Source organism: Caretta caretta, chromosome 10, assembly GCF_965140235.1.
Source record: "Caretta caretta isolate rCarCar2 chromosome 10, rCarCar1.hap1, whole genome shotgun sequence".
In the NCBI taxonomy this organism is placed as follows: domain Eukaryota; kingdom Metazoa; phylum Chordata; order Testudines; family Cheloniidae; genus Caretta; species Caretta caretta.
This window is the reverse complement of record NC_134215.1, coordinates 16,422,300-16,449,624: the sequence shown is the minus strand read 5'-3', so window position 1 is coordinate 16,449,624 and position 27,325 is coordinate 16,422,300. Positions and strand designations below refer to the sequence as shown.

Sequence of the window (27,325 nt, the reverse complement as noted above, 5' to 3'; positions counted from 1 at the left end):
AGCCGCGGCCGGACTTTGCCGAGCGCTTCCGGATTTTGCCGAGTCCCCCCCCTCTCCAGGCCGGGCCCGACACCGCAGCCGCCAGCAACGTGGCATCGGCAACCGCCTTCTTACTAACCAGGGGAACGATTATTCAAAACGGGCACTCTGACCTGCCCGGCAGATAACCAATCGCGTGCCGCCACTCAGCGATCGATCGGAACGCCGACCAATCACGTGCAGAAAGCCTCCACTCAGCCAATGGAGTGGGGGCGGGGGGGAAGGTGGGTTTGAGGAAATTAAGTTCTGCCCCGCGGGTGAGCTGCGTAGCCTCCGGCCGGAGGGCGGAGACAACGAGTCGGTTAGTGATGGCTGTGTGGGGCAGACTGGATAAGGCTGTGAAGGAGCCTTTCCCGGGGGAAAAGGAGCCTTTCCCGGGGAGTCGGTTCTTGGGTTTCCCGGGGAGAAGGAAAGGGGTTTGCGGGAGGATGGGGAGCTATCACAGGTGCTGGAACTAAGGGTGTGGGGGTGCTGTAGCACTTCCTGACTTGCACTGGTTTCCATCCTATGCAGGGTTTACAGTTTGGTTGAGTGGCTCTTAGCTCCCTCGCTATACAAATTGTTCCAGCATCCATGGGAGCGGGAATGGTGGTGAAGTGCAGGGGGATGGGGAGCTGTGGGTGGGGTGGGAATGGTGGTGAAATACAGAGGAATGGGGAGCTATGGGAGGTTGGATAGGATGGGTGAGCTATGGGGGGGGGTGGGAATAGTGGTGAAGTACAGAGCAATGGGGAGCTGTGGGTGTGGGATTGGATGGGGGGGCTATGAGGGTGGGAATGGTGGTGAAGTACAGAGGGATAGGAATAGTTGAGTCTAGGGGCCTCATAGGTGAATGCTGTTAAAATGTCCCTGAAGTGAACTCTGTGCATATGTATGGTCTATAAAGCATCCGGGGGTCCTTAGGGATGAATGCTTCATTATGTTAAAATGCTTTCAAACAGGATTGTATACTGCAGCTCGCAGATGTCAACCATGTCTTTTTATTGTAAACTTCCCATGGTGCTGTTGTTTGGTGAGGAATCGCTGGCCACAGTGAAGCATGGTAGCAGCTGCTACCATGTTTGAAAATAATTATCCATGATAATACCTAGAAATTATATAGTACTTTTCATCCATAGACCCTTAATATTTATAAAGAAGGGTGACACTTTACAGATGGGGAAGGGTAGGACTGTTGGAGAAAGGAATAGTGACTTGCCCAACTCTACAGAGAACAAAGGTCTCCAAGTTTCTAGTCCAGTGAACTGTCCATAGACCCTTCTGTCTGGTTGTCAAGCACAGTTCTGTAGTATTAAAAAGGAGCAATGCTTGGTAACCATTAGAATTTGGGTTCTCTGACTTTTTTATGTAAAGTTGGATCATGTTTCATGTATTCACCTTCCCTCCTATTCAAAATCATGCAGACCTCTTTCCCTTCCATTTGCAGTTATATCTCTGTCGATTACAAAAATTGCTTACACTCAACATTAGAAAGTATAATGTATTTGTAGCTACATTTTAATGTGGTTTAAAAGACGTAAAAAAGATGTGACCAGCCAGTTCTGAGGACTGCTAACAAGTGCCCAAAAGATTACAGTTTGGGAACCCCAGCCAATGTGACCTGGGGAAAAATTCCTTTCTGACTCCATATGGCGATCTGAGCATGGTGTCTGTCAGCTAGCACAGTTTGGACAGGGCTTAGTATTACCATTTGGAATCCATTTTCATCTCTCTACCTTGGGTACTAGTTTTCTTTTACTCCTGGTCATTGCTTCTTGGAGAGAAGCAAGTAATATGCAGTATGATTGCTCTCTATAAATACATCAGAGGGATAAAAACTCCTCTCCCTCTCTGGTAATTCAAACTAAGTGTCAAAGTGAACATAAGAACAAATGGCTATAAACTGGCCACCAACAAGGTTAGGCTTGAAATTAGAAAAAAAACCATCAGAGGAGTGAAGTTCTGGAACAGCGTTCCTAGTGGGGGAAAAAACTTAACTGGTTTCAAGACTGAGCTTGATAAGTTTATGGAGGGGATGGTATGATGGGACTGACTAAGATGGCAAGTGGCCCAATGGCGACTGCCAGTAGCAAAAATCTGCAACTGCTGGAGATGAGACACTAGATGGGGAGGACTTGGAGTTGGTACAGAGAATTCTTTTCCAGGTATCTGCCTGGTGGATCTTGCCCGCATGCTCAGGGTCTAACTGATTGCCATATTTGGGGTCAGAAAGGAATTTTTCCCCGGGTCAGATTGGCTAGGTTTTTTCCACCTTCCTCTGCACTAAGGGGCATGGATCACTTGCAGGTTTAAACTAATGTAAATGGTGAATTCTCTGTAACTTGAAGTCTTTAAACCATGATTTGAGGACTTCAGTAACTCAGCTGGAAGTTAGGGGTGCAAGAGGTCAGACTAGATGATCACGATGGTCCCTTCTGACCTTGAAGTCTATTTGAGTGGGAAGGTGGTCAGCTGAATCCAGTGGGACCCATCTATTACCTGCTTAAATAACGCAGTCTGTTTTGCTCTGTGGGATCCTCTAGCTCACGTGTACATTAGTTGCCATTAGGAAATTTGGAACTTTAAACATACCTGGTTACCCCTTCCTGATTCATACAAAGTTAAATCTCATGATTAGGATAGATATAGGTAGACCAGCGAAAGGGGAGGTAGAAAGGAATCATCATACATATTTACAGCATTGCACAGTTGGAGAGGTGCACTTCTTGCGAGAGGGAATATGGTACCAACCTTGATATGGAGCACTAGATCAGTAGTTCTCAAACTTTTGTACTGGTGACCCCTTTCACATAGCAAGCCTCTGAGTGCAACCCTCCTTATAAATTAAAAACACTTTTTAATATATTTAACGCCATTATAAATGCTGGAGGAAAAGCAGGGTTTGGAGTGGAGGCTGGAAGCTCACAACCCCGTCTGTAATAACCTTGTGACCCCCTGAGGGGTCCCAACCCCCAGTTTGAGAACCCCTGCACTAGATATATTGGCCAGTTCATTAGGCAATGCACTGGACTAAGTTCAGCCAGTGGTTTGAATAGCTATTTCAGATCCTATATTCCAGATTGTCATTAGGTATGCCTCTAGAGTTTTGTTTGGTTTCTGCAAAAAGGATTTATGAGGGAAATAATAAGGTTCACAAACTTTCTGAAACTGAGGACCCCGTTGTCTAATATTTTGGGGTAAGCAGTTGCAGACTTTGTGTCAAATCTAATTGTATAGATAAATATAAAATGTACATGTAAATTTTGGGGGGGAAACCAGAAAAAAAAGATTTTAAAAAAAGTCTTGATTTACTAGCACGGTACCAGAGTATGGGTTTGCACTAGTGATTACAGTGCAAGACTGGGGTCTAGGGATACAATTTTTGACAAATGATAAATTTGTTCTTCGATACACATGTACCATAGGTATTTTAAGTACTCATACAAAATTAAGAAACATCATTGATCTCTTAATACTGTAGCTTATTGACTCAATTTTATAGACATTTTGTTGTACATTTCGAAAGTTGGAAAGAGACTGAATGATAAAGCTGACCAACATGGACTCTAGGGATCCCTTCTTGCAGTCCTAACATAGGCAAATCTCCAATGGCTTTTCATTTTCCGAAGTAGTAAAACTAAAATGTGGCACGCTGTAACATGGAATTCAGTAGTCCTCTATTAGCAAGGATTATAAATATCAATTGTACTTAATCAATAAGTAATTATAAGTATTTTTCTTTTTTTATAATTAGAAGAAGAGGAGACATTCACAATTTGGAAAATGAAATTTGTTTTAGGAATTCATCCTAATGCCCTGGCATATTCCATGACCACACTAGGCGCTGGAATGATGAACAGTATCTTTAATTTCTACTATGTTAAGCTTTTCTTAAACCAATACAAGATTTCAGAAACAGCATTTCATCAAGCACAGGTATAGTACATTGGAACATGGATTTTCATATTGTTGTGCACAGTGTTTGTATAATAATAATGAAATAATTCTGCTTCATTGATGAATCAATTATTGACATACTGCAAATATAATTAAATATGTGATCCTTAATAAATTGTAGGTACATTCAAAGTTTATTAATAGTTTTTAGATTTAAAAAAAAATCCATTGTTGGAAGTATGTTTGTTACTCTGACAAACTTCAAAATAAAGTTTTTCTTTACCAATTTTATGTCCCTGTTCAGCAAAGATTTATACATATGTTAAATTGTTGTTTAAAGTTAAATATGGCCATGATCCTGAAAATCCTTACTTATGTGAGCAACCTTATGCATGTATGTAGTCCCAATGAATTAAAAGGGTCTACTCATGTTCTCAAAGTTACTTATATGCACAAGGGTTTGCAAGATGAAGGGCCATGTGTGTAAGTCTTTGCAGGACTGGGCCTTTAAGGCCAGATTTTTAAAGGTATATAGGCAGCTAACAATGCAGGTAGGCACTCAGTAGGATTTTCAAATGCACCTAAATGCCTAACACCCACTTTTGAAAATCCTGCTACGTGCTGGTAGGTATCTTAAAGCACCTAAGTACTTTTAAAAATATGGCCTTAGTCCATTTCCATTTGGCAAGCTTTCCTCTTTTGTTTTCCAAGTAGAATTGTACATTAAACAAATATGACATAGTGTACTTCATTGTTTGTGCATCAATATCCTCTGTTAGTAGAGATTTAGAAATAGTTTAATTTAGATGACTCTACATACAAATATACTTAATGTTTGTTTGTGAGTGTACAACATACAAAATACGTTTAACCTTTCCATCATATAGGTCAGCACTTTTGTTATTCCAGATGTTATGTATGTCTTGATGAATCCTACAGAAAAATATCACTAATGAGAAATTCTGTATTTTTCTTCTCAGGTAGTTTTTATGATCTGGAATGCCATTAATGACCCTCTCTTTGGGTATATTCAAGACAACTCCAAAGTCCCATGCTGCTCAAGACGTCAGTTTTCAATTTTATATGGAGCACCATTGTATGGCTTAGCTTTTCTGCTTCCCTGGTTTCCTTGGAAACATTATCAGGAAGGTGACTGGCTTAATGGTCTTCACCTTATTGTTGCTTTATGTGCTTTTGATGGCTTGCTTACATTTGTGTTGCTAGCACAATGTGCGCTCTTTGCAGAGATTTCACCTAGACATGAAAGTAGACTTCAGCTTATTAACTATAACCAAGTGGCAACATTAGTTGGATCAACGAGCATTCTTTTTTGTGGTCTAATATCAGATAATATGGAAAATTTTGCCTATTTTCAAACCTTTACTGTTTTGGTTGCAGCACTAGCAACTGCTTGTATGTGTTACACTGGCATATATAGCACTAGTCAGTATGAACAGAGAGAAACTCCTGTGGAGAACACTAGCTTAGAAAATAATGATAAAGCTCTCTCCTGGTCCTCTGTAATTTCATTGACCAAACAGATAATGACACAGAAAAACTTTATACTTTTTGTGACCATGAACTTCTTTCAAGTCTTCCACCTAGCCTTCTGCAACAATTTCATGATGATCTTTGCGGATAATCTCATCCCTAAGGATGTCCTTTCCTCTTTTATAAGAAGCATCATGTATGGAGCTGGCTTTATTTGTCCTCAGGTATGCAACAATGCTTTTAATCTTTTATTTAAAAGGAAAATGCAGCTTACTTTTGTGCTAGTTCTCAGTAATTAAAGTATCTGTTTACACAGCTTGGACAAAATACTGTATCTGGCAGAAACCTTTTATTAGTCTGAGGAACAAATCTTGTGCACCAACATTATAAAAAGAACTTTAGTCTCGTCTAGTCTAGTCTAGCCAAAAAGGCAGCATAGGGTAGCAGAGAGAAGGAGGGTAGGCAGATAAAATAACAGTCAACAAGAAGAGAAAGTAAATGTTTTTGTGTTTCAGGGGCTTAACAATTTAGAATAAGAGAAGGAAAATAGGCTCAGTATCAGGAAAAAATATCCTAAAAGTGAAATATATTGAAAAACTTGGTGTTAATTTTCCTTATTTTAATGTGTCTGGATGGTGAGGGAATCCCCATTGCTTTCAGACATTTAAAACTAGATGGGACAGAACTCTGGAAAATAAATGTTAGGTATAACCGACCTCCCCCAAATGAACATTCTCTGCATCATCATGGGAATTGATGAAGGGGCTAGATGATCTAACAAAGCAAGGTCTGTCAACTCACCTGCATTTGAGGGAGTGAAGCCTTCTAATTCATTTTGTCATTCATTCATCATCTGCATGTAGAACAGTGGTTCTCAACTCTGGTCCACCGCTTTTTCAGGGAAAGACCCTGGCGTGCCGGGCCGGTTTGTTTACCTGCCGCGTCCGCAGGTTCGGCCGATCATGGCTCCAGGCCAATAGGGGCTGCAGGGGGCTTCAGAAAGCGGTGTGGGGCAAGGGACGTGCTGGCTGCCCCCGCAGCCCCCATTGGCCTGGAGTGGGGAACCGTGGCTAGTGAGAGCCGCGATTGGCTGAACCTGCAGACGCGGCAGGTAAACAAACTGGCCTGGCATGCCAGGGGCTTTCCCTGAACAAGCGGTGGACCAGAGTTGAGAACCACTGATGTAGAAGGTGAGCAAGATCTCATCCCAAGAGAACCAAATATGGTTTGCACTGGAAGGGAAAGAGGACCAAAAGGATTAGATGTGGACAGCAATGGGAGAGGAGTGAGAGAAAAAATAATGCAAAAAGATGCCCCACAGAGAAGACAAGTGTTCTTGTTTTTAGATAAATAAATAAAATCTTCCTGCTCATGCCCCCCTAAAAACTTGTATAAAGCTGATCTTCAAAAACTTTCCATAGATTTACTTCAAACGTTTATGGTTTGATTTTCTCAAATAGTGAGCATCTGCAGACTATATACAGATGTTTTGAGTGCCTAGCACTTCTGAAAATCAGGCCATTCATTTTTAATGTGAACAACTTGTGTTCTTTTTAATAAATAAATTAATAACATATAAAAGGAGACATGGAAAAGTAGTAATTTAATGCACAGCTAGGAATTTGTTATAGTTTAAGCTTCTGCTGACATACAGCAATTAAATACAACTAATATATATTCTTTGCTGCAGAACTTATAAATATCTACCATTAAAACTCCCTGCCCCTCCAGAGATTTTACAGGTCTCTTCTATAACTCAAAAAAACACCTAGGTAATAAACTTCTTTATTATAAGTAAGTAAGATAGGAATATATCTGACAGAAACTACAGAAATTAGGACAGCCTCAGTAACTTTACACTCAATATATACCAATCACTGCTGATCAAATCAACATGACAGTCTAAAATGAACAATCTTTCAGAAAACACATTTCTCTCTGCTTCCCAAAGATTCATTATTTAGAAGGCCACTGAACTGTATAAAGTTTGCTGTGACCTTATTTTTCTTGGGTTTTGTCCCTTCAAATTCAAGATATAACAAGAGAATTCTCCGACAGCAGTGTCCTGAAGTTCACTTATTGTAAAGCATCCAGCCTACATAAAAGAAAGCTGCTTTGTGGATTATGCTTGTCTGGCCTTTACAAAGCTAGATCACGGCTTCTATTAAGGGATGGCAGTTGGTGTGTGGGATAGGATGCATATCCTGAATATGCCCTGGTGTTGCAATCAAAGGACTTAAAAATTAAAGCCTAAAGCATCAACTGATTCAATATTTTTCTTGGAAATACAGGGCTTTTATTGAAAGACTCCAACAAAGTTTCTGAAGCACTAGCGCTTGACGTTCCCACGGCATGTTGATTTTTCTTAATTATGATGAAATGAGGTCCAGTTCATTAAAATAACATGCATTACACATCTGTTACTATATCTAAATATGAATACATTTTCACAAAGTGTCAGCAAATAGATAATTTTTTTAACATATAAAAATCAGTCAGATTTGTACTTCTTTATATTACAGCCACTTTTGTCAATTCCCTGCTTAACCTGCTCATTACTCTGCATGGTACTCAGTTTTTTAAGAAGAAAGCTTGAATTACCTCATAATATTTGCCACAATCTTTTTTAAGATTCATTCTATTCATGTGTGGAGCATTCAAAAATGTGTTTGCCTTTTGTTTCCTTGAGCTGAATCTTCAATCCATTCTGTGTCTAACAATGAGGATTGATGCTGTTTAAAGTAATTAAGTATGGGAAGAAAAGTGCAAGGGGAGTGCCTTCCTTTTGTGAAATGCTTATTGAGTTTGAAATCATTAATCTTGGTGGCTAATTAATATTGAAGGAAAGAGAGCATTGTTATCTTGTAACTCATGGAAGGAGCTCAAATCTGACAGTGATGCGAACCATATACCTGGGTATATAGTGTGTCATTATATTAGAAAAATAAAAGGCACTATGTACATTCAAAATGTCCTCCCATTTGAAAATGGAAAGTGAGGGATGGAAGAGAAAAGAAGAGTTTAATTTTTGTGCATTAAAGCTTGTTATCACTGCAACTTTTTAGTGCATTTTCAGTATTAAATCTTAATCTTAAAACATTATTACTTTGATTATATGTTAGAGCATAATAGAGATCATGAAATCATGTTTTAAGACTGAAACTCCAATTGTCTTTAAGGTATGCCTCAATCTGTTATTTTTATTTGCTAACTTCCTATTGTAACAAAATATATATATATATATATATATATATAGTTTAAGATATTTAATTGTTTATTTGGAGTGTCCAGAAAATAAACAACTTTCTCAAAAGCAAGGAGGACAAGATAAGAAGCCAAATGTAATTTCACAATAGGCAAATGTGGGTGAAACAACATCTTAAATATTTTAACCAAAAATAAGTTCAATAAAATGTTTGTTACCATAAAGTGAGGATGATAATCCTGAAGAGTTGTGAATCAGGAAACATCATGGGGAAAAATTCTAGTGTATGATTCTACCTGATCTTAAAAATTCTATATACAAATTATGGAGTGTTTTAACCGTTCTTTTTGATGTGGGCCTAACTCTAAACTATCCTTTATCATAACTTTTTGCAAAAACAGCATTCTGTGTTTTATTAAAATGCAATTACCATATCATCAGAAAAGTGACTCTGTAAAATGACATTGTGGAATTTTGTATTTATTCCCTCACAGTACAGGTGAGAGTTGCCAAGTTTTTCAGTCCCACTTCTGTACTGTGAGCTATGTTCTTTCTACCTCTTATGTCACTAGTAATAAAGATTTTGCTTCTAGAATTTAGTTGACAGTTTTGCTAATGTATGAAAGAATGGAATCCAGCTGTACTGGGTTTGCTTTTTAATAGTGATAGACTTTTCCTTAAAGGTGGTATCTGTGCTTGATTTTCACCCCTGAGTCTCAGTTTCTGACCTCAGGACATAGGGAACTCCCCAAGCTTTTAAAGGGTTTGGAATGTAGCAGTAGTATCTTTCTTTGCTGGTACTATTCAGGTTACTTAGGGGCTCAACATCTAAAGGTCAGTTTTGGTCTAAATTGTTTCTGTGGGCTTCATGACTAAACATTTTTCGGATGTTTTTATTTTAAAGTGTTTTAATTAATTCAGACTTTTGTGACATAATGCATGTGTGGATTTCTAATGCCCGAATATGAAAATATTGAAGGATAATTTTCAATACTGAATTTATGGATTTGATTCTCTTCTTTAGATTCACATAGACCTTTTGCTCAACATTTTCAAACTATAACTTGCTTTAGATTTAAAAGTTAGCACAATCTGTGACTAAAACATCAGTGTTCTGTAGAAAAACAACATTTTTATAAATTAACTTTTCCAGGTTGTGAATTGGTTTTCTTCATTCTTTTTATTAGCATATGCAGTCAAAAGTGAATTACTGGATGTGGCACATCCAAAAAGCTGATATTTTATTGTTGCTAGCACTTTGTGTAGATTGTTGCATGTTGAAATCTGGAAACTTGAAATGGAACTATGAGTACTGCGCATTCAGTATCTACCTTTCCCAATACCTTTTTCTACAATAGAAGCAAAACTAGTAATCTGTTACGATAGGATTTCCCAGTGAAACTGTTTTATCAATTACAAAAGTGGCACTGAGTAATAGTGGTAGTAGAAGTTTACCATATATGTCCATTGATATCAGAGCCATTGTGATGTTAATGAAAAATTACAGCTTTGAAAGATTTCAGAGTGGTAGCCATGTTAGTCTGTATCAGCAAAAAGAACAAGGAGTACTTGTGGCACCTTAGAGACTAACAAATTTATTTGGGCATAAGCTTTCGTGGGCTAAAGCCCACTTCATCAGATGCATGCAGTGGAAAATACAGTAGGAAGATACACAGACTAACAAATTTATTTATCTTCCTACTGTATTTTCCACTGCATGTATCTGATGAAGTGGGCTTTAGCCCACGAAAGCTTATGCCCAAATAAATTTGTTAGTCTCTAAGGTTCCACAAGCTTTAAAAGAAAACCACACATTTTGTTCAGTCCAGTAGTCTAAGTTCAAATGGTAAGAAACACTTTTCACTATGAACACACTGCAAAATAAACTGCATAATGGATATCGGACATTATGCTCTATGGTATGAGCTGATTGCTATCTGAAGTGGGAAGCAATATTTACCCCAATGTAGAGTAGCGCACAGACTGATTCTGGGTGAAGGGAGAGCATTTGTCTCTGAAGCATCTGTTTTAAAACAGAGATAGGACCATCCCACTGGTCCTATCATCTTTTCTGTTTGTGCAGTTCCTATGTTCTTAATTTGTGAGCGCATTTGAAAATGTTACTGATTCAGATTTCCCCTTTCAGAAAATATGCATGTTTGCTAATTAGAAGAAGTACTGTGTAGCAGTAAACCATTTATAGCATCCAAAACTCTGTTTTCTTAAAAGAAGTACTGAAGTACTGTATTAAGTATATACTTAATATGTATCTATTATCTTTTCAGTGCCTTGTGCTTCTCGGTCATACTTTGCTGAAGAAGTTTGGATATTACAGGATCATCTTGTTTTCCTTTTACTTAGAAGGAATAGCTGCCGCTGTCATGTTTGTTCTAGGACCAGAACACTACTACCTGCTGGCTGTTTATCTCACAACAAACATGTAAGTAAATATATACCTTCAAGGATACTTTTTTTTTTTTTTTTAATTAACAGCTTGCTACGCCTTGTGAACGGAGTCTGTTAGGTCACTTTGTTTTTACACTCTTTTTGTCATACCCTTGTGGTAGCTTGAAGAATTTCCTACTATAAGTTTTGCTCTTTTTCCTTTTGTTCTGTTTCATGGGTCTGAAAAGGAGCTGCAATTAAAATGGCAACTCTTGTTTAAGAGTATTTCAACTTTTAGTTACTGCTTCTATTTTCTTTTTAAAATTAACAATCTAATATATACAATAATTAGAGTTTGCAGCATTGTCTCCAGCCACATCAGTTTTAACGTTGGTCAAATGCAAATTCCATTGACACAGACTTTCCCGTTTACCCAAACAGCAGTTTCCCACCACTTCTTCAAGTAGTGTCCCTATTGGTGTTCCCACTGTAGGTGTATCTGAGTCCCTGTGCCTCAGATTGGAGATTTTAGGTAGCAGTGTCTGTTTGGCTCACACGTGCTCTCCCTGTCTCGAGGCTATCTAGCACTGCGCGGAAGAACTGCGCTCAGTTCCTTCTCAGCCGCCTTTGGCCTGAAATTGAGTACTAGCAGAGTGCAAGAGAAATTCAGTTCTAAACTTTATTTTAGTTTACAGAATAGCTAGTAGAGTTTCTGTTGTTTAGATTCATACTATTCCTTTTCCCTTTTCTTTTAATATTGAAAAATTAAAGATTTTAGATCCCTCCACCCCACAAAAATGCTGGCAATTCAAGTCACTGTTGGCTAAACAACATTAAATTTGTTTTCTTTGGTACTGCTAAAGCATGAAACCTCAAGGTTATTTCACAGAATAGGTAGATCAGCGAGGTGTGGAAAACCCTCAAAAGGAAATACTTCATTAAACATTTTTAAAAACAGCCTTCTCAATTAGAATAGGATGGTGTTAATTTCATGGTCTTCCCTTCCTACCTTGCCTGTCCTCTTTGCATATATTTTCTTTCTCTCTCTTCTCCCCTTCCCCCCCACCCACCCACAGCCCCAATCCTTCCAGGATTTCAGTCATGGGCTATTGTAACTAAGAACTATGTGACAACTGAATTACATTATCCAGTAATATATTTTCCTCATTTCAAGTATTCAAGTTTCCTTAGGAAAAAAATCTCTCAAGATATGTGAAGGTTATTTAGCCCAAAAAGGACTTTTGTAATTTGAACCTAATTTTACCAAAACTTAGCAATACATGCAAGTCTATCATCCTGTTTATTGTTTCATTTGGTTCTATTGATCATGTGTTAAATGTATTTGTTTACCTTTATCATTCTAATTCTGTCACTTGTTTTAAGCTTGTTTCCTATCTTTCCCTTCCAGTCCTCTGCATGTCCTTTTTCAGATTTCTGGAGGAGAATTTTAGTTCTTTCTTCTGAGATGTTCCTTTTCTCCATTCAAGTCAGTTTAAGTTGGTATTAACCTCAGTAAGTGTCCTCTTTCACTTCAATGCCAAACTGCTATCTTGAAATTCCAAAAAGAGTTGAGAAAGTTTTAGGTTTGTATACAGGTTTCTAATTCTTGATTAAAGTAACAGCTCTAATATTTATTTGGAGAACTGATCTTTAAATAGACCTAATAGCCATTTTTAATTTGAAGCAATAATACTGTGTTAATTTACTTGATGAGAGAGTAAAGTGTGTGTGTGAGAGAGAGAGAAAGAGAGAGAGAAATACACACACACACACACACACACAATACAGTTTTCTCATTGAAAAAAGTATGTTTAGTATCTATCAACATTTTGAAATATTTTGTCTTTCTATAGGGTAATTGTTCAAGCGTCATTCAGTTTGTTTAACCTGCCCTTGGCAGATATTGTTGATGCAGACTTAATAAAACACAAACGGAGGTATGTTGATCTTACTACTGCTCACAAAATGTACTGTAGCTAGTGTCATCAAATTCTCTGTACCAAAGTTAAGTTTCATACACTGAACACTCTGAACATATTAATCTAAAAAGGATTCTAAATTTGGTAAAAAAAAAAAAGTTTTCTATTTTTTTTAAATTACAACTTTTTTAAGAAGTTTCACTTTATATTTACTTTTAATATGATAAGTGAATGGGAATTCATTATTACTGTACATTGCTTTAAGTCTTTTGAAATTTTATGTTATTAAATAACTTTTTCCCAGATTATGTCCAAATAAATGCAGAAATTATTGTGACATTCTTTGGCTCCAATCCTGGAAACACTTGCTTTAAGGGCTTAATTTACACACACAAGTAAAGGTAAGCACATGCATAAATGTCTGCAGGATTAGGCCCTGAGTAAATTTAACAAAGGAATGAATTTAAACACTTCCATTGTAAACTCTATTATATTTATAAGAGCCCAGTCCCACAAACATTCACATGGTTAGTCCTCTTGATTTCAGTAGAAATACTCCCATGTCTAATATTACTCAGAGGCTTAAGAGTTGGCAGGATACAGCCTTTCTAATATAGAGAAGGTATCTGAATGTTTGAACTATACCATTTAACAAGCAAAATTCAAAGTCTGTGTAGCTGCCGTTCAATTTTTTAAATAAAAATTGATAAAACTTGCTGTGATATGCTGTACTGTGATTCATGTATCTTTTTGATTTATATCAAAGTGCAATTGACTTCCTGTTGCTCTCACAAATATACTGATTTCTATACCAGTGGGGTTTCTGGTTTCAGTGCTATTTGAGGGGGAGAAGGAGAATCAGGCTCCCTCTAAGGGCAAATCCTGCGAAGACTAGAGCACGTATATTACTTTATACCTGTGAATAGTTCTATTAGCTTCAGTGGGACTATTCCAATGCATAAAATTGAACCTGGGTATAAGTCCTTGCAGGATTGCAGTCAGTGTCTATGTAGACCAAATCTCATAAGTGGTACATTGAATTTTCTTCAGTAACTTGAAGGTGAAGTGGTGTAATTTACAATTTAAAAATATTTTTGATACGACGTTCCCCCAGTCCATATACAAGACTTGAAATTATTCTGAATAACAATCAGATTGCTTTGTTTGAAGAACACTTAATACATGAAGAGCACTTGAATAAATCAGTTTCTAGTACCAAATCACGTCTTTTACAAATATAAGTCTATCCTATTTTTCTCTTTTCCTTGTTAATTGTATGCAGTCGCAACTCTTGAATCACCAGACTATGGGCCTGATCCAAAGCCCATTGAAGTCCATGTGAATCCTTCAGTTAGCTTCAGCGGGTTTTGGATTAGGCCCTTTGACACTGTTCTATTAGATCCCTGATTCTTTTATTTATGGTCAAGTAAGGTAGTTGTGGGGACCTAAGATAGTATAAAAGGTATGTTTATAGATTTTTTTTTAAAAAAAAACTACTTATCTAACTGGAATGTAGTCATTTCATTATGATATCTGGATCATTCACTGACTAGAATGTTGATGGTATTTATGCAAAAAGAAAAGGAGTACTTGTGGCACCTTAGAGACTAACCAATTTATTTGAGCATGAGCTTTCGTGAGCTACAGCTCACTTCATCAGATGTTTACCGTGGAAACTGCAGCAGACTTTATATACACACAGAGAATATGAAACAATACCTCCTCCCACCCCTGGACACTACAGTGCTAATTAACAATGGCCACATAAACACCACCCTATACCGGAAACCTACTGACCGCTATTCCTACCTGCATGCCTCCAGCTTTCACCCTGACCACACCACACGATCCATCGTCTACAGCCAAGCTCTGCGATACAACCGCATTTGCTCCAACCCCTCAGACAGAGACAAACACCTACAAGATCTCTGTCAAGCTTTCTTACAACTACAATACCCACCTGCAGAAGTAAAGAAACAGATTGATAGAGCCAGAAGAGTTCCCAGAAGTTACCTACTACAGGACAGGCCTAACAAAGAAAATAACAGAACGCCACTAGCGGTCACCTTCAGCCCCCAACTAAAACCCCTCCAACGCATTATTAAGGATCTACAACCTATCCTAAAGGATGACCCAACACTCTCACAAGTCTTGGGAGACAGGCCAGTCCTTGCCTACAGACAGCCCCGCAACCTGAAGCAAATACTCACCAACAACCACATACCACACAACAGAACCACTAACCCAGGAACTTATCCTTGCAACAAAGCCCGTTGCCAATTGTGCCCACATATCTATTCAGGGGACACCATCACAGGGCCTAATAACATCAGCCACACTATCAGAGGCTCGTTCACCTGCACATCCACCAATGTGATATATGCCATCATGTGCCAGCAATGCCCCTCTGCCATGTACATTGGTCAAACTGGACAGTCTCTACGTAAAAGAATAAATGGACACAAATCAGATGTCAAGAATTATAACATTCATAAACCAGTCGGAGAACACTTCAATCTCTCTGGTCACGCAATCACAGACATGAAGGTCGCTATCTTAAAACAAAAAAACTTCAAATCCAGACTCCAGCGAGAAACTGCTGAATTGGAATTCATTTGCAAATTGGATACTATTAATTTAGGCTTAAATAGAGACTGGGAGTGGCTAAGTCATTATGCAAGGTAGCCTGTTTCTTCTTGTTTTTTCCTACCCCCCCCCCTCCAGATGTTCTGGTTTAACTTGGATTTAAACTTGGAGAGTGGTCAGTTTAGATGAGCTATTACCAGCAGGAGAGTGAGTTTGTGTGTGTATGGGGGTGGGGGGGATGTGAGAAAACCTTGATCTATGCAGGAAATAGCCCGACTTGATTATGCAAAGAGTTGTCACTTTGGATGGGCTAGCACCAGCAGGAGAGTGAATTTGTGTGGGGGGTGGAGGGTGAGAAAACCTGGATTTGTGCTGGAAATGGCCCACCTGTTGATCACTTTAGATAAGCTATTACCAGCAGGACAGTGGGGTGGGAGGAGGTATTGTTTCATATTCTCTGTGTGTATATAAAGTCTGCTGCAGTTTCCACGGTAAACATCTGATGAAGTGAGCTGTAGCTCACGAAAGCTCATGCTCAAATAAATTGGTTAGTCTCTAAGGTGCCACAAGTACTCCTTTTCTTTTTGCGAATACAGACTAACACGGCTGTTCCTCTGAAACCTGGTATTTATGCAGTTATGTATCCTGATGGTTAATATTTGAGTCTGAACAGTACTTAAATAATGAATATAATAAGTGCTGTAAGTGATGTATATTTATATACTATGTAATATGGATTAATACGTGTCTTGAATATTTCAGATCACCACTTTCCTCCATGGTTTTTGGTACCAATGCTTTATTTACTAAGCCAGCCCAGTCTTTGGCTCCTATGCTTGTGGTTACAATACTAAATCAATTTGGATATGAGAACCTGAATAATAAATTTTCTCAGCCTGATCCAAGGTGAGTTCAAAAGTGAAGTTTTAAGTCACAACAAGTTAAATAATGTTATACAATTATTACAAATTAATATGCAGTTAGCTTGCATCAGATGTGTTGCGACTTTGCTTCAATAAATTTTCAATTGGTCCTCATCTCACTGACATAAAAAGGCTGTCCCAGTAGATATTTAGTCTGAAAAATGTACTTTTTAAAGAGAAGACATGGGAAAACTTGCCACATGGTGGGTGTGCGTGCATTTGTGGGTGTGTGAAAAATTCATTTCAGTGTATGATTGTTTTTGTCATTCTGTTGTGCAAAATTAAAAAACAGTCAAACCTGTGATGTTCCAACTTTGACTATAACTATTACCAAAACCACAAAAGTGTATTTATTTCATAAATATAGTTACTAGACATATTTAGTACAGTAGGACTGTGACTAATGTATTTTGTTTTTGAGAGAAACGATACAATTATAGGAGGAAGAGGGGTTTGGCTCAACTAGGTAAATCACTTTGGTTAGAGTACAGTTTCCCATTCTTATCTTAATGGCCTTATCTTAGTTACTTCCTAAAATTTTGCTTTAATTAAAGAAAATTCTTAAAAAATACAGAGAGGACAATCATTTATAAAACCTCCTTGGGGAAGGGCCTTTAAGGAAAAGAGAGTGGAGATGTGGCAGATGTGTCTGGAATCCTCTTCCTGACCCTAATGGACTGTAGAAGAAAGGCATAGAGGTAGGTTTGGAAGGAGGACAAGCTGGGGCCATTCAGAAAAGCAGCGTCAGTAAAGTGAAAAGTACTTAGGGCAGGGGTGGGCAAACTACGGTCCGCGGGCCACATCCAGCCAGCCAGCCAATTTAATCCAGCCCGGGATCTCCTGCTGGGGAGTGGGGTCTGGGGCTTGCCCCACTCCCGTGCTCCAGCTGGGGAGAAGGTTCATGGACCGCTCCACGCGTGTGCCACAGCTCCCAGAAGCAGTGGCATGTCCCCCCTCCGGCTCCTCCTATGTGTAGGAGCAGCCAGGGGGCTCCACATGCTGCCCCCGCCCCAAGCGCTGCCCCTGGAGCTCCCATTGGCTGGGAACTGCGACCAATGGGAGCTGTAGGGGCAGCGCAGCATGCAGAGCCACCTAGCCGCACCTCCACTTAGGAGCCAGAGGGAGGACATGCCGCTGCTTCTGGGAGCTGCTTGAGGTAAGCACTGCCCAGAGTCTGCACTCCTGAGTCCCTCCCGGGCCCCAACCCCCTGTCCCAGCCCTGATCCCCCTCCCACCTTCCAAACCCCTCAATCCTAGCCCAGAGCACCCTCCTGCACCCCAAGTCTCTCATCCCCAGCCCCACCCCAAAGGCTACAACCCCAGCCGGAGCCCTCACCACTGACTTAGACAATTTCTGTATCTTTTTGATATATTCTAAGGTGGTCTGGAATGAATGAAGGAAATTATTAGCGAACCAACCCATTCTACTGTGTCTTTATCCTCTCTTGCTTTATGTTTCTCATTAAAACACATGTCTTCCTATAAATCCTAGCCCATGCCTCAGGGAAGTAAACAAAAGTTGTGAACAAAAATAAACAAATTGTGGAACTAAACATCAAAAAAAAATTTTTTTTTTACTCAGGCAGACCCCTGGCATGTAAAATTTCAGCTTGAACAGTTAGTTTGGTAAAGTGATAGGCAACCAAAAATGGAGTCTTATAATTGGAAGTGTCAAGCAATCTTAATAGTAGGCAGTGCTACCAGTCCAATCTCTAATAATAGAAAATTCCTCAGTTTAACACTTGTTGTTCACAGTTCAGAATCTGAATGTATACTATGCAGCAGAATAGGAACATTTTTATCAGGGAATAATCATAACTGATATCCTGTCGTTTTTAAAACACTGATAGGCCTACAATCAAGCTAAAAAACTCACTACTTTCCGTTATATTTTACTTATTATTGTTACAAATAACATCTACGATGACTATTACTGAAAGGTTAGCAAAAAATATTTTTCTTGATTTTCCCCCCTTTCACAGTTTCCACTGTACACATAAACAAATTTGTTTATTTGTGTAAATCTTTCAGACAGCAACAGGGGAAAGGAAAATTTTAAAAAGAAAATGTGAATTTAAAACCATAAGCCATTAGCAGGTGTAATACCTGAAACCACTTTTCACTTTTTTCTAAATAACTCTATTTCAAATCACCTGTCCCTTTAAAGAAATAAAATATCCCATATGTAACTTTGTTTTTCATAATTTATGCCTGAGGGCGTAATCCTATGAACTTTAACTTTTAAGACGAGTTTTAAAGTAATATCTGCCATATTGTGATACAGTAAACGTATTGACTTAGTGCTAAGGGAGGTTTCCATATAGGAATCAAGAGTCATAGGATCATAGAATATCAGGGTTGGAAGGGACCTCAGGAGGTCATCTAGTCCAACCTCTTGCTCAAAGCAGGACCAATCCCCAATTTTTGCCCCAGATCCCTAAATGGCCCCCTCAAGGATTGAACTCACAACCTTGGGTTTAGCAGGCCAATGCTCAAACCACTGAGCTATAACAGTATTAAGGTTTGATCTTTCAAACCTTTAGTCATACAAAGAGTCATATTGAACCCACTGAATTACATGCATGAACAAGGATTGCTCACTTCAGCAAGGATTTGTACAATTGGGCCCAAATGATTATTTATTGAACATTGTTAAAGCATACAGGAAAACACAGTCCCTGCCCCAAAGAGCTTCCAGTTGAATACACATAGAGAACATTCCAAGCACACACTATACTTGAGGATCAATGACTGTGAATATTTTTTTTATGTGGATTCATACTACTGACTACAATGAATTGTTCTCATTGACAGGCTTGGTGGATGTGTGTTTTAGGGAGGGATTTGAATTACGACTATAGTCATTTGGTACATGAGGATAGGAAGAGAGTTGCAAGAGGGAGTGGCATGGAAGAGGCATAGAAATGAATGGGAAGGTAAGGTACATATGGGCTATTTAAGGTGGGTGGCTTGGGAGAAGCATAGCAGTTTGAGAAAATGAAGGCTGAAATGTAGGCAGTGAAGGTGTTGTACAGAGTTTCGAAAGTGCAAGGGAGAAATTTTAATTTTATGTAAAAGATGATGATGAGAAATCAGCACATAGATTTGAGGAGGGTAGCTACATGATGACAACAATGGGAGGGGAAGATGATTTTGGCAGTAACATTTTGTCTATCAAATGGTGTTTAGTGTTAATGTATCTAATTAAAATCAATTTAAGAACTAGTCATTCAGACAGGAGACAAATGACTTTTACACATGGCACACTGGAGGAATTCTCTTCTGTTTATTAAGCCTTTATTGTTAAGGACGCTTCACTTGTCTCATTCAGTGTTAATCATTGTTATCGCTGAAGAAAAATGCTACTCTGTATATTGTACATGGGTCCCAAGGGATTTCATTGTCAGGCATCAGTAAAGCTTTTATCAAGGGAAACCAATTTACATGTTGGGTTTTTTTATATATATAGTACTGTACTAATGAAAATGTGGCTGGTAATTTACAGGATTGGAGGGTCAATTTTTGTTCCTTTTGGTTTATCCTAAATAGTTTTCCCTAGAACATTAGATCCCTTTTTCTGCTCTATAAGAAATATATAGTTTTAAACCTCCCTCTCCTGGAGATCCACTGAAATTACAGTCAATCATACTGATAAAACACACTGGCAGTAGTTTGTTGCCCTCTTTATTATTATTATTTCCTTGTATTTAGAAACAAATTACCAGATTATAAATAGATGCACAATATATAGATGGTGCACAATAAATAAGCTATCAGTGCATCTGACAGTTGGAAATATCACATGATCTAGTAGCAGGGTAAACAATGTGCTGGATATAGTGAGGAACTATATTTTAGCAAGAGCGTGTCTTTGAATATATGCATCTTTGTACTGCATGCACAAAATAATTAAAGATTTTTAAGGCGTCTTCACCACCACTGTGATGTAATTTGAGCATTGTTCTTGATATATCCCAATGCCTCAATAGAATTATATTTAATATTTGTTCATTTTTCTGTATAATACACCTATTTTACTTTTCATAATTCCTGTAAATGTCAAGTTTTAGAATAAAATATTAATCCATATTCTTTTGTTAAATCAGTGCAATTGTATTTAAACCAAAGCAAGATATCATCAGTACAAAGGTAAGGTAGGACTTGGCACAATCTTTTTCTTTCCTTTAGAAAAAGGTAAAATACTTGTTAAAGGTTGACATTCTTAATACTGAAAATTGCAGTCCTCTTTAATATACAGAAAGGTAAAATGCAGGCAAAAACTGTGTAGCTTCACTATAGCACCCTGCCAAATTTGCCTTAGCCCCTTCCTGAAGGAACTTTATATAGGTAAATAGTTTACCCATTCAGTTCTTGGATTCTCTGCTGGAACTGCCAACAAGAGGGCTAATTAATGCCAACCATGGTGGTAGTTTTTGTGATGCATATACTTGTTTACTTGGAAATGGAAAGCACCATTGAACCCAGGCCAGTAAATAACTATCAGATGCTAAATTGTGATCACTAACAGTAAATACTGAATATGAACCACTGACCTACCTGTGAAAAGTCCCATCTCCTGTAACCAATTGTCTAAGCAGTTAAGTAATTCCCTTAGTACTACTTTAATTTTTAAGCTTGTGCCTTGTCTTTGTCACTTGGTATTAACATGTGCACAATTTATTTAAAACAATTGTTTAACTTGGAATAAACTGTGATTGTATTGTGTTATACATTTAGGACCAAATCCTGGTTCCATTGAAGTCAATGAGGCCTGGATTCGGCCTTTTTTGATTGACTCATAGGGTTTGATCCAAAGCCCAGTGAAGTTAATGGAAGTTTTTCCACTGACTTCAATCAGCTACGGATGAGGCCCATAGTAGTCAACTTTCACAACGACAGGTTTCAGAGGAACAGCCGTGTTAGTCTGTATTCGCAAAAAGAAAAGGAGTACTTGTGGCACCTTAGAGACTAACCAATTTATTTGAGCATGAGCTTTCGTGAATAAATTGGTTAGTCTCTAAACTTTCACAACCATTCTGTTAGTCTCCCATCACATCTCACAGTGCTAAGGAAAAAGAGAAAATAACGTACTCTTCTTCTTGGAGACTGAAGAATTTTTTCAGAGACTGTCTCACCTTGAGTTCAGTTTCTTGATATTTCTTAATTAGAATCCAATAATTAACAGATTGCCAGTGGATAATTATCACAGCTGCTAGACAAATGCCTAGATGTGTTTCAAGCTGTCAGAAACCAGCCTGTTCATAAAGCAGTTATTTTAATTATATATTATAATTTGTAATACATAGTTGTTGATCTGCTTCTTTATGTATTACTCCTTAATAGAGCTTTAGATTAGGAAGTATCTTTGCACGTTTAAGGATGCAGAAGCCAGAATCTCAATGTACCTTTAACATGTAATATATATGGATGGTTTAATTCTTTATTTTCCCCTAAAAAATAATAAAACTGAATTAATCTTAATATTTTGGTAAATGCATTGAGTTCCATGCATTAATCGTGACTTGTTCATAACATTTACCAGCCATAAGTACATTATACATAGTTAATGTCTCAGATTTTTAACTTTTAAAAATACCAATATGTCCATATTGTTGTATTTTCCACTTTCTCCCATTCTTTTATTCATTCCCTTTAAAAAAATCTTTAATCATACAAAACTTTATAGGAGTTCCTGCTCTGTAAGGTGATATTGTTTTATACTAATTTTTATATTACCTACCACCGTTGTGTAATAGATTACTTAACGGGTCTGTTAGCTTGTCTATAGCATATTAATATGCACCCTACTTACCTAACTCAGCTCATTTATTAATAGCTTATTTTCTACAAACTACCTCGTGTTGGGGGAGCAGGGGGCATAAATAAGTTTAAGGGAATGATAGAGCAGTACATACATTCAACTCTAATTTTCTGATTCTATTTGGGAATAGCTTTTATGTTTGTGAATAGTGAGAAACCATATTCCCACTGTGACGCTGGGGATACAAAAACATTGGGTTATTTTCATCCACAATTTGTATTTATATGCTACTTTTAATAAAGCTTGTTTAATCAGAATCAAACAAGCTGAATATCTATACATTGAGCTTTTGGTAAAATACAGAAAAACATGGGGATTTTTATTCCTTACTCACAAGAATCCATATGGTTATTTTCATGTTTTTTCTTCCAAAGTAAACCTGCTATATACTTCCTTTTAAAATTGACTGTGCTGAATAATCAGAACTATTTTTTTAATCTATTAAGAATTGATTAAACGGGGTGAAAACTGCATCTTGGGAAAACTGACATTTTTACCTTCTTTTCCAGTTTGTTTTTAGGTCTTCATGATGCTATGTTCTATTTGATCTGTCTGGTTCCACTTTGCATTGCAGTTATACAGATTCTGATGTGGACTCCCTTCTCCATACAGAACAGTCATATGACAGGCATACATTGAATCTTCAACACTTAGTCTATACAGGAAGGATTTAGATTTTGTGTTGAATTGTGCACAGTAGAATTAATACATTTAAAATGTGAAAAAGCAGAATTGTACTTAATGGACTATTAGACCAAATGCAGTCTGAGCCATTAAATCAGTCATCTATGGTGGCTGTAAAACCTATCGTAAAGCATTCCCAGCCTTAACACAAAGCCTATACGTAGCCTTTTCTAGTTCAGTTACCATACATATGGCAATTGTAGGAATGCTGGCAATCTCCAGGGGACTCTACTGAGCATACTGAGGAAGTGTCTTTACTCACTCCATTGCTAAAGAGATAAAGGCATGCCTGTTGTGTATAGATATTACTGGATTTTGAGGGGAGTTAGCATGGAGCAATGGATATGGCACCAGACTGGAAACCTAGTTCCCAGCACTACCACTGATGGGCTGTGTGACCTTGAAGGAAGTCACAGCAATGCTCTGTGCCTCAGTTTCCCCACTTGTAAAATGGGAACAAAGATACTTATCCATCTTTGTAAAGTAATTTGAGATCTACAGATGAAAAGCACAGTATAAGAGCTAAATATTATTTAGTGAATGCATGTGTAGTTGAGGAAACTGAGGACTTAAGTTAAAGTTCAAGAAATCAGAGATATAATGAAGTCTTAAGTTATGGTTACATTTTTTGAGTCATGCCAGAGAAACAGTTCTATTTACTTGTGTTTTACATGCTAATATCAACGTTTCCAAAGTCTTCTATATTTATATATCAAAAGAATCCTAACAAACAATGTTATCCATGGATCTGTATTCTTAAATTGTCTTTTATAATACACCATTGTTTATATACATGGATTTTCTGTCTATTGATAAAAGTCTATATTAAAAAACAAATTGTATAACTTGCCTTCCAATTGAGAAGGATTAGGGTTCCTGCTGTTTTGTGGACATAGTTTTTGAGGCGAAAACCTGAAGAAATCTAAATGACTTTTACTTGTGATTCACTGTATACATCTAAGTTTTCTTCTTGGTTACTCCTTCCAGTTTGGTAATAAAGAAGTTATATTACAAATATTCTTTCCTTATACTCTCTCTGGTAGTATTTTGTCTTTTTTTCTCATGTGTATTTTCTTTTCTTTCTTTTTTTTTTTCTTAAAGAGGATGCTCTTCCTTTCTGTTACGGGACAATTCCCACTTCAGCTCCTAAATACCTACAGTATGCCAGAGATGATTAGCTTTCATTAATTTGTCCTTACATAGTATAGAATTGTTGGAACACATTTAGACCATAGGGTTCAAGTGTGGTATGCCATGTGGTACAACAGAAAGGACATCAAGATGTTAAGACCTAAAAAGGGTAGCAAGAATTCATTTAAATAGGCAAACAGAGAGGGACAGTCTTTTATGGAAGGTGTTTGGCAAATATAGCATTTACTTCCCCAGGTGCCTGCTGTAATTTATGAATACTGTATGTTGAGCTGATTAGTGGGATATTTATTGTCTGAATATGTTGGTGTATTTTAATAGAGGGGCTGTTGGGAAAGACAAGCAGGAAGGAAAAGACTTGAGGGTTGTAAAACTACATGTAACTAACCTGGAGCAATTTATTTGGCAGTGTATACATTGCAAGCAGATGTCTGTTCAAAAGCAGCAAAGTTAACTTTATTGTCATTTGGAGTTTTGATTGTGAAGCTGTTTTATTCCTTGAGGGCAGAATAGGCTGAAGTCTTTGTAAATAGCAAAGGGAGAAAAAAATATCTGGTTTAAACAAAAAAAACCCTGCCACTGGCAAATGTCTAAACCTCTCACATCAAAAACTTTCCTTAAAGAGGCTAAACATAAACGATAGTCAAGTTAACAAAAAGAAAAGGAGTACTTGTGGCACCTTAGAGACTAACCAATTTATTTGAGCATGAGCTTTCATGAGCTACAGCTCACTTCATCGGATGCATACCGTGGAAACTGCAGAAGACATTATATACACACAGAGACCATGAAACAATACCTCCTCCCACCCCACTGTCCTGCTGGTAATAGCTTATCTAAAGTGATCATCAAGTTGGGCCATTTCCAGCACAAATCCAGGTTTTCTCACCCTCTGCCCCCCCCCTCCCAAACTCACTCTCCTGCTGGTAATAGCTGGTAATAGCTGTAGCTCACGAAAGCTCATGCTCAAATAAATTGGTTAGTCTCTAAGGTGCCACAAGTACTCCTTTTCTTTTTGCGAATACAGACTAACACGGCTATTACTCTGAAACAAAAAGATTGTTTAGCAATGCTTTTGTTATGGTCTTGTTAGAATTTTATAATGCTAAGCAGCATTGGATTTGATTGGTACTTGGCTAGAAAGCCTCCAGGAAGATCCTAAGATGCAGTGTGAAGTGCTAGTGTTGATTTTAGTGAGTGCTCTTCTTAACAATGAGTCAGGCTTGAACCCAAACATGATGTTAGGGAGTGCTGGAGATCTCTTAAAATGAGATCTAAAGTCAAGGTGCAAACTACTGGGGTCATTAAAGTTAGGGCACGTTCTGCAAGATTAAAGGTGTTAGCCCTGGTGCCACAGTCAGAGTTTAGTTTAAGCAGTTAGGTGGGCTCTCTCTAAATTCTCTTGCTGTTTCAATTAGATAGGTATTCTTCACTTTCATTCCTAAAATGCTGTCATCAGTAACATTGTATATAGCACCATAGCTGTGTATGATGGTACTAGACACGTAAAACAATCCCCGTCCCAAAGAGTTTACAGTCTAAGGCTCTGGACCTGCAAAGATTTATGCTCATACATGTAAGCCAAGAAGATTGTTGCCCCACCACTCCACATAGAGCAGCTTGTGGCCCCATTCCCACAATGTTGTCCCACCATTACTTGGAGAAGCAGTGATTGGGGCCCAGCCACCAATATATGAGGCATCTAGTTGGCTGGCAGGAGATCTGCTACCACTTCTCTTTGGGTAGGTTGGGGATTTCCCGATCATCAGATCATTATTCCCTGAGTTCAGACAGGCTGGGACCCCTACCAGAAGAGGGAGGAATCAGCCTCCACGCACTTAAGCAGAGGACTATGGGTGGGTGGAGGCTGATTCCTCCCTCTTCTGGTAGGGGTCCCAGCCTGTCTGAAGTCAGGGAATAATGATCTGATGATCAGGAAAGCCCCAACCTACCCAAGGAGAAGTGGTAGCAGATCTCCTGCCAGCCAACATCACCCCAGGGAGTTATGAGGGGGTGGCAGCAGCAAGGTCCCATGCCACTGGGGTAATAACAACTTGCTGACCTTAGTAAGATGAAAGGGGCAGCTCTTGCCTTGTAGAGCTCTTATTTCAGGCTATCTGCAAACCTAGTCATACATCACTGCATTGGTTAGGCACAGGCCTCATTTCCATGGGTTTTGTCACAGTTATGAAGGCTAGAAACTATTTTTGCATTGAAGCTTAGACTCTGTCACCATATGACTCCAGGAGCCAGGGCCCCAGGTACACATCTATAATGCTTATGCCTTAATTCAGTCCCTGATGAGTATCGTTAGTTCTATTTTACAGATGAGGAAACAAGGACCAATGAGAAAAGGACTTGCCAAAGGTGACACAGCAAGACAGAGTATAAGCTGGGAACAGAAACTAGGAATTCCAGCTCCCAGTCCTCCGTGCTCTATCCTAATAGGGTCCCACTGTATTCCCAGACCCAGGAATAGAACTCGGGAGTCCTGACTCCCAGATTCCTGTGCTTTTAACACACAAGATGCATCCCATAGTTGCAAGTAGAACCCAGGAGCCCTCCCTCCACAGCCTCCCCACTCTAATCACAAGATCATACTCCCATCCCAAGAGTCCTTATTAAAACAAAATCCTACAGGATTCCACAGTAACAACCCACTATAAAAGTATATTTTGAGCCATTACCAAAGGGAGGAGATGATAACAATGCAAATTTGAGGACCTTAAGCCTGATCTCATATTTAGCAGAGGTGGAATCTTTAATCTGAAGGCCCTTTTTGAAGAGGCCTGTGATGACCAATCCATTTTAAATGTGCCTTTTTCATGAGAATGTTCGCTGCACTTGTTTACTTTAGATTTCTGTATGCAGGAAGAACTTGCATTCCAATAGGGAATGGAAGCAAAATATAACTCCAAATCTCCTCCAAAAATATAAAAAAGTACCACTTCCTCCTTTAATTTTTACCATTGCAACAGCAGCTAGGAATTGCTGCAGATGAGGATCAAGCCCCAAAATTCTGGACCTTAACTGGAGCCACAAGAGGCAGTAAGTACAAGGAGTCTCTCTGGATTGATGTTAATCTTTTCTGAACCAGTGATTCACTGCGCGGTCTTGGGTAAGTCTTGAGTGACGTCTCTGTGCCATAGTCAACACCGAGCAGATGCCTCCTCAAAAAGCAAACACAACGTGTCAGTTGAGTTGCCCTGTGGGAACTAGTCAGAAGAACCTTGGTCATAACTGCACA

At 38.4% G+C, this 27,325-nt stretch overlaps 1 protein-coding gene across 5 annotated transcripts; it reads left to right on the top strand.

Annotated features, from left to right (window-relative positions):
* Positions 1-100: 100 nt before the first annotated feature.
* LOC125643467 (transmembrane protein 180) lies at positions 101-23,944 on the top strand. 5 transcript variants are annotated; one of them, XR_007358730.2, is made up of 8 exons: positions 255-340; positions 3,773-3,954; positions 4,896-5,630; positions 10,897-11,051; positions 12,850-12,933; positions 16,264-16,407; positions 19,261-19,360; positions 22,755-22,841. XR_007358730.2 is itself a non-coding variant. In XM_075132710.1 (7 exons), the coding sequence occupies exons 2-7, from the start codon at positions 3,802-3,804 to the stop codon at positions 22,882-22,884; spliced, it is 1,401 nt and encodes a 466-aa protein (XP_074988811.1). In that variant the 5' UTR covers positions 101-263; positions 3,773-3,801; the 3' UTR covers positions 22,885-23,944. The 5 variants fall into 5 exon arrangements, 3 of the variants coding, with proteins under 3 accessions (XP_074988811.1, XP_048722030.1, XP_048722033.1); XR_012670143.1 differs by having other exon boundaries at positions 19,239-20,573; positions 22,755-22,838; XM_075132710.1 differs by lacking the exon at positions 19,261-19,360 and having other exon boundaries at positions 101-263; positions 22,755-23,944.
* The last annotated feature ends 3,381 nt before the right edge of the window (positions 23,945-27,325 follow it).